At 36.9% G+C, this 12,347-nt stretch overlaps 1 protein-coding gene across 6 annotated transcripts in view; it reads right to left on the bottom strand.

Moving 5' to 3' along the window:
• Nucleotides 1–12,065, bottom strand: part of HMGCLL1 (3-hydroxy-3-methylglutaryl-CoA lyase like 1) — a gene marked incomplete at both ends in the record, with an annotated part of 136,337 nt that extends 124,272 nt beyond the window's left edge. For all 6 annotated transcript variants that reach the window (XM_082847487.1, XM_082847489.1, XM_082847488.1 and 3 more), the window contains one exon: nucleotides 11,958–12,065. In XM_082847487.1, coding sequence (XP_082703613.1) covers nucleotides 11,958–12,065 — 108 coding nt within the window. The remainder of the gene's footprint in view (nucleotides 1–11,957) is intronic.
• Between the last annotated feature and the right edge of the window lie 282 nt (nucleotides 12,066–12,347).

Genomic DNA, 12,347 nt, shown 5'->3' with positions numbered 1-12,347 from the left:
GTTGGGAATGTGAATTGGTTCAGCCACTATGGAGAACAGTATGGAGGTTCCTTAAAAAAACTACAAATAGAACTAACATATGACCCAGCAATCCTACTACTGGGCATATACCCTGAGAAATCCATAATTCCAAAAGAGTCATGTACCAAAATGTTCATTGCAGCTCTATGTACAATAGCCAGGTGATGGAAGCAACCTAAGTGTCCATCATCAGATGAATGGATAAAGAAGATGTGGCACATATATACAATGGAATATTACTCAGCCATAAAAAGAAACGAAATTGAGCTATTTGTAATGAGGTGGATAGACCTAGAGTCTGTCATACAGAGTGAAGTAAGTCAGAAAGAGAAAGACAAATATCGTATGCTAACACATATATATGGAATTTATGAAAAAAAATGTCATGAAGAACCTAGGGGTAAGACTGGAATAAAGACACAGACCTACTAGAGAATGGACTTGAGGATATGGGGAGGGGGAAGGGTGAGCTGTGACAAAGCAAGAGAGAGACATGGACATATATACACTACCAAACATAAGGTAGATAGCTAGTGGGAAGCAGCTGCATAGCACAGGGAGATCAGCTCGGTGCTTTGAGACAGCCTGGAGGGGTGGGGTAGGGAGGGTCGGAGGGAGGGAGACACAAGAGGGAAGAGATATGGGAACATATGTATATGTATAACTGATTCACTTTGTTATAAAGCAGAAACTAGCACACCATTGTAAAGCAATTATACCCCAATAAAGATGTTAAAAAAACAAAAAAGCTAGATTCTACTTTTTTTTGACCTTTACAATGATAGCCGATAGCCATGAAAGAAAATAATAGACTTTCAAGTTTCCAAAATGAACACCTGAATTTAAAAAACAGACATTCTATTCCAATACAAAAAATAATAAATAAGAGTGAAAGCTACTAATTCTTGTTTACAAAAATAATAGCTTTGATATAATTAAATACATATTTTTGCCATTTAGAAAGTCAATGAATGTGGCTTAAACCAGCTGAAGTTTACTCTATGAATAAATTTTTACTATATCCAAACTAATTTATTCTGCAAACATTTATCACGATCTAAGTACTTAAGTCTTCTGGATAACAGAAAAGGTAAATAAAACATAGTTTCGCTCCTTGAGAAGGCCTCAGTCTAGCACTGCAAATATTACATATTTACTAAAGAGATGTTTCCACCTACTCAACCATCTTTGGGAAGGAACTGGGCTTCAATGCAGAAAACAAACATGGGTCCACCGAGCAGTATTCAAGAACTGGGGTTGGCAGGGGCAGCAGTGAAGAACACAAAGAAATACTTATAAGAAAAAGTTTCACCACAAGTAAAAGGCGAGTATCCATCTTCAAATCAAGTATGAAAGTAATAATAAGGAAATTTTTAAAATTAGGGATCTTTAAATTATTATTTTTTGTAAAAGATTAGATATATGAAAAATAGATACATACTTAGAAAGATACATAGATTGATTGATTGCTTGATGGATGACAGAGAGATGATAGATGGATGATAGATAGATTGATTTATTGGTGGATGGATGGATGGACGATGCATGAAAGATGATAGATAGATAAATAGGTAGATGACAGATGGGTGAAAGAAAGAAAGATAGATAAATGACAGATAGGTGATAGATAGATATTGTTAAGGCAATTTTTAACATTAGGGACCTTTAAATTATTTTTTTATGATAGATAGACAGATGATAGATAATAGATTGATGATAGATATATAGATTGATTGATGGATGGATGATAGAGATAGATGATATATGGATGACAGATATGTAGTTGATGCAGCTACAGATTGATAAACACAGATACAGATACAGATTGATATGTTATAATCATACATATATATATATTTACCACATAGACTACAATCATCATCACTAACTCCCCCGGCCCTGAATTAGAATAAATGTACAGGTTTGTGTTTAAATGAATTGCAAGAAAGGATTGTGGGGGGTGGGGGTGAGGGGAAGTGGTCCAAATAAAAAGCAAAGCCAAGAAATTAGCTTTCAGAGGAACACAGCAATGAAGAATGAAAATGTGGCCTGGGCTGCACCCTTGGGACAGAATCTCCAGTGGTTCTACCTCCCATGTGACACTTGGCCCTCCTGCCCCACAGCATCCTCACCACCCGGCAAGCGTCAGGGCCAGGGTATAGCTCTTCCCCTCCCTGGAGCAGGTGGAAAGTGTCAGCTCCCCCTTTCTAGAGCATGATTGCAACTCACAGCTCCAGCCCCTTCATCACTACCTAGAAACAACAGCTTTCACTTAAATTTTATATTTTTCAGAGAGCTTTTCCATTCTTGCTAATCTTGGCTTTTACATAAATTACATGAAAAAAAAAGTCCAAAATATGCCTCTAGGAACCTGAATAACTTTTTAAATTATCCTCCAGTAAAATTCAGGTAAAAATCAGTCTAATTTCAGAATGAATGTGTTTAGAAATAATATCTGGTGATCAATATTTAGTTTCTATGAGAAAAGAACATAAACATTGGCTCATACATATGGTTAGATCCAGGAGAAGAAATCCCCAAACACCTGAGCCTTCATTTAGGAATGAATTCTGATCACTATGAAAAGGAAGATGGTCCCAAAGGGAAAAATGGCAAACTCCTGGTAATTTAAAGACTACTTCCTGCCTGCTGAATGATTACGATTACACTCTACACTGTTGGAAAATATGCCAATGTTTAGAAATGTCCTGGATGGTCTCATTAAAGCATCCCCATGTAATTGTCCAGTAAGGACCACAGAATCAAATATCCACATGCACAGGAAGATAACCTGGGTGCCCGAGGTAGCTAAGTATATGAGTAAAGAGTACAAATCCTGTTTAAGGCATTCATATGTACTTATCTTTTAAGTGTAGTCTTGATCAAACAAAACATTTCCAGAGGTTAAATATGGCTCACCTGTGTAGCAGCAAATTTGCATCTCCTACTTAAACTAACAATCGTGAGACCAGGAAACTTGTTTTCTTGTGTTGCTTTTACTGTGAGGTCTTCAAGCAGTCTGGACAACACTTTCAAATCAGAATTTCTGCTAAAATGATATTCCCCACATATATGAGTTTGTACGATCTCTTTTAAATACCATCTGCTCCATAAAAGTGACCCATCAAGTTATGGGTCTGCACAGTCTAGCCCCTTGGTTGATGAGGGAAAATCAAAAGAAACAAAAATAAAAGCTAAACTTGGAAGAGGAAAATGAAGAAAGAAGAAAGGGTCAGGGAAAGTTACAGCCCAGAGTGAATAAGCAGAAAGGAAGCCAGAAAACTTGGAGGAGCTCAGAGCTAATGAAAAAAACAAGAACACAGGGCAGGGGGAGGAAAGGATGTGAAAGCCAGCTGGAAGGAGAGAAAGCAAGGAAGAGAGGAGCTAACAGAAATCCAAGGACAGAAAGTATTGGAGATGGGAGGGAACAGGAAATTTATTGGAAACCAAGTTGTTTTTCCTTATGCATCCAATGCAATTCTATTCCAGGCAGAACTCTAGTCTCACCTTCAAAGAGGAGAGAAGGGAAGTCAAAACTCATAGGAGCCCTTCATGGGTTGGAGCCAGGAGCTCTCAGAAGACAGATTAGAGGAAACATGAGCCTACAGCTGACCCTTTGACAGAAGATACAGAGATGAAGGGACAGCAGCATCACTCAGTCCAGCATTTCCCAAAAGGTAGGTGAAGCAAAAATAGTGAGAGCTGGGCTCCAGCACTGGGCTCCAATGTGCTGAATTTCTAGCACATTTAATAAACACCTCCATTGACTCCTATCACCAGAAAGGTCAGGAAGCACTGGTATAGTGGAAAACTGGGAGCTCTGGAACCTCAGCTGACAGAATTCAATTCCTAGATCATCAACTACTGACCATGAACAAATTATTTAATGTTTCTGTATCCCAGTTACTAAACCTATAAAATGGATTGTTATGGGGATTGAGTTATGGCATGTAAAGCAGTTAGGCAGTGCCCAATGCATATTGAATATGAACCAGGAATGAATCAAGACAAAGCAAAAGATAGCATTGTAAAGAAAAGGTTAATAAGAAGAAGAAAATATTTTTACCCACTTCAGGGCCATTAAATGGAAAGATCCAAAATAATCTCATATCAATAGAGATAAAATACTGTAAATTTAATCACTCATTGATTCATTCATTCATTTAACAAATTTTATTGACCTATGTCACACATAAGGAGGGAGTAAATAGCATACTGTTTCCCCAAAGCAAGATACTTAATTTAGGCAGCACATTAATTTTTATCTTTAAAAAATATCTTTCACAATTTTTACTTATAGTGAAAATCATTATGTCAGTTTTTCTGTAAAATATTATTTTTCATGAAGCAGCCAATCTTTTAATTCAATTTTTGGACTTTAAATTGTTACTCTATACAAAGTTCAAGCTATAAGATGAATAAGTTCTAGGAATCTAAGGCACAGCATAGTGATTAACACTACAGTTAATAATATATTATATCCTTGAAAGCTGCTAAGAGAGTAAATCTTAAATGGTCTCAGCACAAAAAAGAAATGGTAATTATGTGATGTGATGCAGATGCTAGCCAATGCTATGGTGACAATCATTTTGCAATATATGAATATATCAAATTTATATACCTTAAACTTACACAATGTTATATGTCAATTATATCTCAATAAAGCTTGAAAAATAAATACACAAATTGTTACTGTCAACAGTTTGCATATTACCTGGAATGTAACCACTTCAAAAGCTTTGTAATATGGTAAATGAATATATTTTTTCAATTCCAATTATATTGCAAAATAGGTGTTTTTTTTAATATTTCCCCTGTTATATTAGTAATTTTTTAACTAGCTTGTTCAGAACAAACTTCTCACAGAGAACCAGAAAATCTGGCGAAAATATTAGTGAAAAACACTTCTTTGATAGCCTTTGGAGTCTCCAAGGGAGGGTGTACTTCAGTGGCCAAGATACTCGCAGAAGAAAAACACAGAGGGGTGATACCAAAATTCAGCATGAACTTTCCTCTTGAGGCATTAGCCAATTCTATCCAATCAGGTGAGAAGCTGAGAAGAGCATCAGAGCTTCCAGGGGTCTTAGAAGTTGGGGAGGAAATATTTTTGAGTTCAGGTTCAACAAGGAGAAGACATTCTGGTAAACATTCTAGGCTTTTAGTTAGAACCCCTGGAGAGCAACAAAATAAAAGTAAGCGTGAATAGAAAAGACAAGCCCTCACAAATGAAGTAGGTCCAGCCTTGAATCAGCTAAACATCTGATTGGCTTAAGGTAAGCTACCCTTGCACTTATTGCCTGTTAGAAGCAAAAGATAATCAATCCTTCCTGCACCTCACACCCATCGGAATGGCTATTACCAAAATGACAAGAAATAAGTGTTGGTGAGGATGTGGAGAAAAGGGAACCCTTGTGCAATGGGGAATGTAAATTGGTGCAGCCACTATGGAAAACAGCATGAAGGTTCCTCAAAAAATTAAAAATAAAACTATCATATAATTCAGCAATTCTGCTTCTAGCTATTTATCCTAAGGAAAGGAAATCATTGTCTTGAACAGATATCTGCACCCCCATGTTCATTGCAGCACTCTTTGCAATAGCCAAGACATGAAAACAACCCAAGTACCCATTGACAGATGAATGGATAAAGAAAATATGGTGTATATATCTACACAAAGGCATATTATTCAGTCATAAAAAGAAGGAAATCATGCCATTTGCTACCTGATGGACCCTGAGGGTATTATGCTAAGCAAAATAAGTCACACAGAAAGAGACAAGTACTTATATGTGGAATCTTAAAAAAAACAAAATTAGATACAGAGAACAGACTGGTGGTTGCCAGAGACAGGGTGTAGAGGCTGGGCAAAAGGGAGTGGGGGGAAGGTAATCATTTCTGGAGGACAGTATGACTCAGAGCCTCAAATTATGTCTATAACATTTTCATAACAGGTGTCTAACCTAAACTGAAAAATTAGTAGGCATTGCAAGAGGAAAGATACATGAAAGAGACCCACTGGAGATCTGAATATTGGAGTTACCAGACATGGAACTTAAAATAACTGATAAGTATTCAAGAATTCTTGATAAGATGGAGAATTGTGGCAGAGAGCTAAAAATTGGTTTTAAAAACCATATAGAAGTCCATTAATTCAAAAATATAACTAAAATTAAGAACTCACATTAAATCAGCAGCAAATTAGACAAAGCTAAAGAGGGTATTAGTGAAATGGAATAGGTGAGAAAAAATATTCAGACTGAACATGGTGAGAAACAAAAGATAAAAAAATACAAAAAATGAGTATATGAAATAAATGGGTCACAAGGAACATTCTAAGATTCTTCAAGTTATAGGTCCAAGTTGGGGGGTGGTTAAAAAAGAGACAGAAGCAATAGTTGAAGAGAATTGATTGAAAAATTTCCAAAACATATGGAAGCCAACAAGCATCAAGATCCAAGAAATGCTATGAATCATTATCAGATATAAAGAAACTACCTGTAGACTCATCATAGTCATACTGTTGGAAACCAAAGATAACAAGAAGAGAATGAAAGATATATTATCATCAAAGAACTAAAAGTAAAACTAACAGCTGATTTCCCTCTGGTTTGTCTCTGGTTTCCATTTTATCTGTTGAGAAATCTGCATTTCGTACTGCTGTCATGTCATGTATTTTAATTCTTTATATGGAACATATATTTATACTCAATATTCATTATATTTATGCACATTGCACATGTATATACATAAATGTAATTCAAGCAAATAAAAACTGAAAGAAATTATCACCACCAGATTTTTACTAAAGAAAGTATTAAAGCAAATATTTCTAGTTGAAGGGAAATAATTTCAGATGAAAGAATGGAGAAGAAGAAAGCAATAAAGAGCAAAGGAAAGAGGAAATATATGCATAGATATAAATGTATATTGACTATAAATACATATTACAAATATACCATATAGAAAATTAATATATACAACAACAATATAGAAAGCGAAGGCAGTAAAGGGAGTTAAATTATCATATTTTAATAAGTTGCAATAAAACTAATTTATATAATATTTTAATAAGTCAAGGTTGTACGTTGACATCTTATAGGTAGCAACTACCAGTACCATAAAAACAGTACATAACTAACAAGCCAACCCAAGGGAAAAATGAATTTGAAAATTTACATAATTTCAAAAGAAGTCATAAAAAAGAGAAACAGGGCAGTAAAGGACAAAAGAACACCTGAGACAAACAGAAAACAAACAGTGTAATGGTAGTTTGGTTCCTTTCTGAAAATTCCTCCCCACTCACTCTAAGGTATTTTGTAAATGTACTAACAGCTTCAGAGTTGTAAACTGAAAAGCATATAGTTACTTTAAACTTTTAATTAAATTTAAGCAAAAATATTGTACATTTCAATTAAATTCAAGTGACGGTTTAACACTAAATACTTGGAATCATAATATTTGCTGACAGCAAATGTAACTTGAAGGATCAGGATATAATGTAAACTAACTATAAATTTAATCTCACAAAATCTACAATTTTGTCTTTAAAAAACTAATATATTTTAAGTGTTGTTTATGATAGAATTTAGGTCCTTAGGAATTTTATTGCTGTAATGGGGTATTAATACATGAAGATATTTAGCTACTGCTTAAGCAGCACTTGGAAATCAAAGAAGGACTACTTTACAGGGAACCTAATTTTAACCCAAACTTTAAACCACGAGTTAAGCCAGCTTCATCATATCCATTTTAACAGAGACAAATATAGAAAATAAAACAGGCCCTAAGAGATAGCTTGAACCATAGAAGGATCAATTTTAACCTCCTGGTCTATTAAAGAAATCTGAAAAACCAATGCCATTAGTTACAAAAAAAAAAGAGAGGAAGAGAACTAAAGAATTTAATTAGTGGAGCTGTGGTAGTGCAAGCCTTTAATTCACATTGACCCATTTTATGTTTGGTAATAAATTGCTAAACTTCAAATGTGTATATTTGTACTTACACACACACAATATTTAATTTTATCTTAGTAATATATTGGTAGCAGAAAAAGGGCTAGGTTTTGAATCTTTCTATTGACTAGCACAGTATTCTTTCAAAATAGAGCACTCTGTCTGTCCCAACTGCAGCCAAATTATTTCAAAACTTAGGGGTCCTGCCCATGATTCCCTCTGCCAGATTTAACAGTGGAGAAATAGTTAAGCTCTGTGCATCTTTTAACAGCTTCCAGAATCCATTTTCAACTCTTTCCCCATCAAAGTATGACTAGATTCTATAAAAAGATAACACACAACCCAAACGTCCATCTACAGATGAATGGATAAAGAAGATGTGGTACATATATACAATGGAATATTACCCACCATTAAAAAGAATGAAATAATGCCATTTGCAGCAACATGCATGGAACTGGAGATTATCATACTAAGTGAAGTAAGTCAGAAAAAGACAAATATCACATGCTATCACTTATATGTGGAATCTAAAAAAAAAATGATACAAATGAACTTATTTACAAAACAGAAATAGACTCATAGGCATAGAAAATAATCTTACAGTTACCAAAGGGGAAATCAGGGTGAGAGATAAATTAGGAGCTTGGGATTAGTAAATACAATCTACTATATATAAAATAGATAAACAACAAGGTTTTATTGTATAGCACAGGGAACTATATTCAATATCTTTTAATAACCTAAATTGGAAAAGAATCTGAAAAAGAATAGATACATATACATATGTGTATGTGTAACTGACTTGCTTTGCTGTACACTGGAAACTAACACACCATTATAAATCAACTATAGTTCAATAAAAAAAAGGTAAAACACAAACAGTAATAATACCCATCTAACAGCACTAAGACCAAACTTTATTGACACCTGTCTTCTCATCACTTTGGCATTCACATAACAAATAGTTAGCATTTTATTACAATGTGCTAATCATTGTTTTGGACCCTGAAAAGTGCTATGAAGGATTTCACGTTCCCCATAAATCTGAGATGCTAATGCCCTAGAAGGAAAAACATCCATTCATTTGTTCATTCAACAAGTATTCATTGGCCATTAAAAACTAGTCAGACATTTTGTTCATTGCTGAGGATTTTGTGGTGGAATTTTTCCTTACTTTTATGATACTTAGAGTCCGGTAGGGAATTAAACATAAAATGATCACAACAATAAATGTAAAATTCATATTATTTGTAATGAACAGTGCAAAGTAAGATAACAAGAAATGCTTGCCTTGAGAGTCTGGGAAAGATTTCATGAGGAAGCAACATTCGAGTTGAGAGTTCAAGGTTAGTTATTTGAAAAGAATCTTCCTAGCAGAGAGGAAAACAGGTAAAGATCATGTTTCCAGAGGAAAGATGATTGGAAAACTCAAAAGAAGGACACAGTGGCAAGGATAAGAGAACATAGCTTAAGAGGATGCTGCAGAGAGATACAATAAAGAGGACACCTGAGGCTTCCAAGAACACATTAAAGATTTTGCTTGCTATTCATTCCTAAAAGCAATGAGAATTCACAGAAGGTTGTGAAACGGGAGAATAGCATGATTCTGTGTAAAACAGAGAACTTCTCCCAACTAGCTGTAGGAACAATGGGTTGAAGGATCGCAAGAGTCTAGTAGTTCATTGGAGAGAGAATGCCACTTTAAAATTGATAGCAGCAGTAGAGTTGGGAAAACAGATGGATCTGTGAGAAATTCGAGGTAGAATTGCAGGACTTAGTGATACTTTGGTTATGGGGGAAAGAAGGAAAGGAGCTCTTGGTTTGTGCTTCCAGGGCTGAATGAATTGCAATGGCATACCCTGCAATAGGAAATTCTAGAGAATGTCTGGGGTTGGAAGGGGAAGCAGAACGTGATTCCGATTTTGCAAATGTTGGGTTTGAATTACTTTTGAGATACCCAAGTGATGATGTCAGGTGAGCAGGTGAACATCAGGACTGGAGCTTAAGAGAGAGATTGTAATATGAATCTGGAAGACATGAGTATACTAATAGTAACAGGAACTGTGAGTGTGCATAAAAAGTCATGAGGAATCTGAAGATTTACCCCTGAGCCAGTCTAGGTCTAGCCTGAGGAACCAGAGAGGTAGGGCTTAAAGCAGCAACAATGTTGTTAAACACAAGCCAAAGAAGAAGGTAAATTTCAGAGTGCAGTGTCACTGCTGCTGTGTATTCAATAGGACATGACCTAAAACATTATCATTTCACAACACTGGAACTAAAACAGAACTATGCATAAAATGCCATGAGAGCACAGAAAAAGGCTAGCAACTCTGGAAGGAGAAAAGGGTTGGTCAAAAGAAGTGATATTTAAGCTGTGTCTGAGGAATAAATAGGAGTTTCTCACTAAAGCAGTCCAGGGTTAAAACAGCAATATTTGGAGAAGGTATTGCTATTTCTCCAAAAACGAACAAAAAGTCTTTATTAGGCTGATGAATGTCCAAAAACCCTATTCCCCGCATTCCTAGATCAGTCATCCTAGTCATTTTCTTTCTTTTTTTCATCCTAGTCATTTTCAATTACCCTGTTTCCACATCCCTGCAAGGCAAAGTAGACATCCTCACCTAGCAGTCTAGCCTCTGTCATGTTCCCCAAAGCCCACAAAATTAGAATATGGGGGTTGCGGGAGAGAAAAATAATATTAACCCAGCAACAAAAGTCATATAAAGTCTCAGACTTCGGGACTGGAAGGTAAGGATTCCTGATTCTGTAACAGAGTGAATATAAGGTTATATTATCTTTATAATACAAAGATCAAATGAGAAGGCAGGAAAATTAAATAGAAGACAAGAGAACATACAGGAAGATAAAGAATTATTTTCCCTTTCTTGATTGTCAGCAACAGTCTTTGAGTCAGATGACCAGGGCCATCTTTTAAGTAATGAGGAGCAAAGTATCTTTTAGAGAATCCACAAACGCTGAACTCCAATCTGTAGAACTAAAATTACAATGCCACATATTGATACATTGAACTGAAAATACACTAACTATAAAACTATAGAAAAATGGATGCCTAATATTAGAATAGTTGATTTAAAAACACAAATTTAAATTATGCTTACCCACTAAAATATTATACTTAATACAAATTATTATTTTGTACATAGATGAATCAGGAATAAACATTTTTGTATCCACCAAAATTCAAAACAATAATAGCTAAACCCTGAGTCTCCCTCCCTTTTCCCACGTTTTCACATTCACTTAACAATTATCACTGTTATTCCTTTGTGAAACTTTAAATTTTAAGCTCTTTTAAGGGAAAAGTCTATTTCTTTATATAGATTTTCTTCATTTACTTGCCGTTTCCGGTTGAGAGTGCATTAAATCGCAAGTATGTGGATACTACTCACTTGCCTAATAATTGTCTTAAAATAGGCTTTCAGGAATCAACATGGGAATACATTTTGGACTGAAATCGCTGTTATTTACCGTTTTTCCCCAGCTTGCTCAAGTGTGTTGAAGCATAAATACATTAGGGGTAATTAATGATATGACGGATGATTTCATCCCGCCGTGTTTTCCCAACCTTCTGTGTTGGCTTTGTTCCTTTTTCCGCCTCATATTCTGACAAATTCGTCGTCTTTGTCACACAATAATCAGGAGAAAACTGAAAAGAAGGGCGCTATCCTCGGAGGAGTGCTGTGTATTATGACTCATCCCTTCCAAGGGAAACACAGAGAAGGAACAGTTTCCTTTAGGCGACCTGCACGTGGCCAAGATAGGGATTTTAGTGGGTCTGAGCTGCAGGGGTGGGTCTGCAATTCACCCCAGAGAGATGATGGGAAATCTTTTAAGGGGTGAGGTTTGACATTACAGAACTGTCGCAGGAAGGGCCCAGGGTGAGAGACTACACAAGAAGGGGAGAGGAGGCCTGGGGGATGACGGAAGAGGGTGGGGACCCCCTGGGCCGCGAGGTGGTACCTGCGCGGGCTCGAACGCCCCTGCCACTGAATCCCCGATCCAGAGATGCTCCCGGAGAAGTTGTTGGTAGCTGAGGCAGTGCTTCACCGCGGATGGCACGTTCCCCATGGCCAGGTCCGGGGCGGCTGTAGGCGATGGGAGAGAGCGGGGAGGAGAGAGATGCGGGCCGGGCGCGCGCTGCGGTCCCGCGCCGGCCCCCGAGCGCGCCTTCCGCCTCCCGCGCGCGCTGAGCCCGGCCCCGCTCTGTGTACTGCAGCGGCGCCAAGCCGAGAGCGCCCAGAGCAGGGCGCGCGGGAGACACCTGCGCGCACGCGGGCCACCCGGAGCCGAAGCGCGGAGGAGATATTCCCAGCATGGCGCGCCTGCCGCTCTGCACCCAGCAAGTAGGGC

The sequence above is a fragment of the Leucopleurus acutus genome (genome assembly GCF_964270905.1).
Source record: "Leucopleurus acutus genome assembly, chromosome: 10".
Classification (NCBI taxonomy): Eukaryota; Metazoa; Chordata; class Mammalia; order Artiodactyla; family Delphinidae; genus Leucopleurus; species Leucopleurus acutus.
The sequence above is the reverse complement of the archived record's forward strand: the minus strand, read 5'-3'. Positions and strand labels throughout refer to the sequence as shown.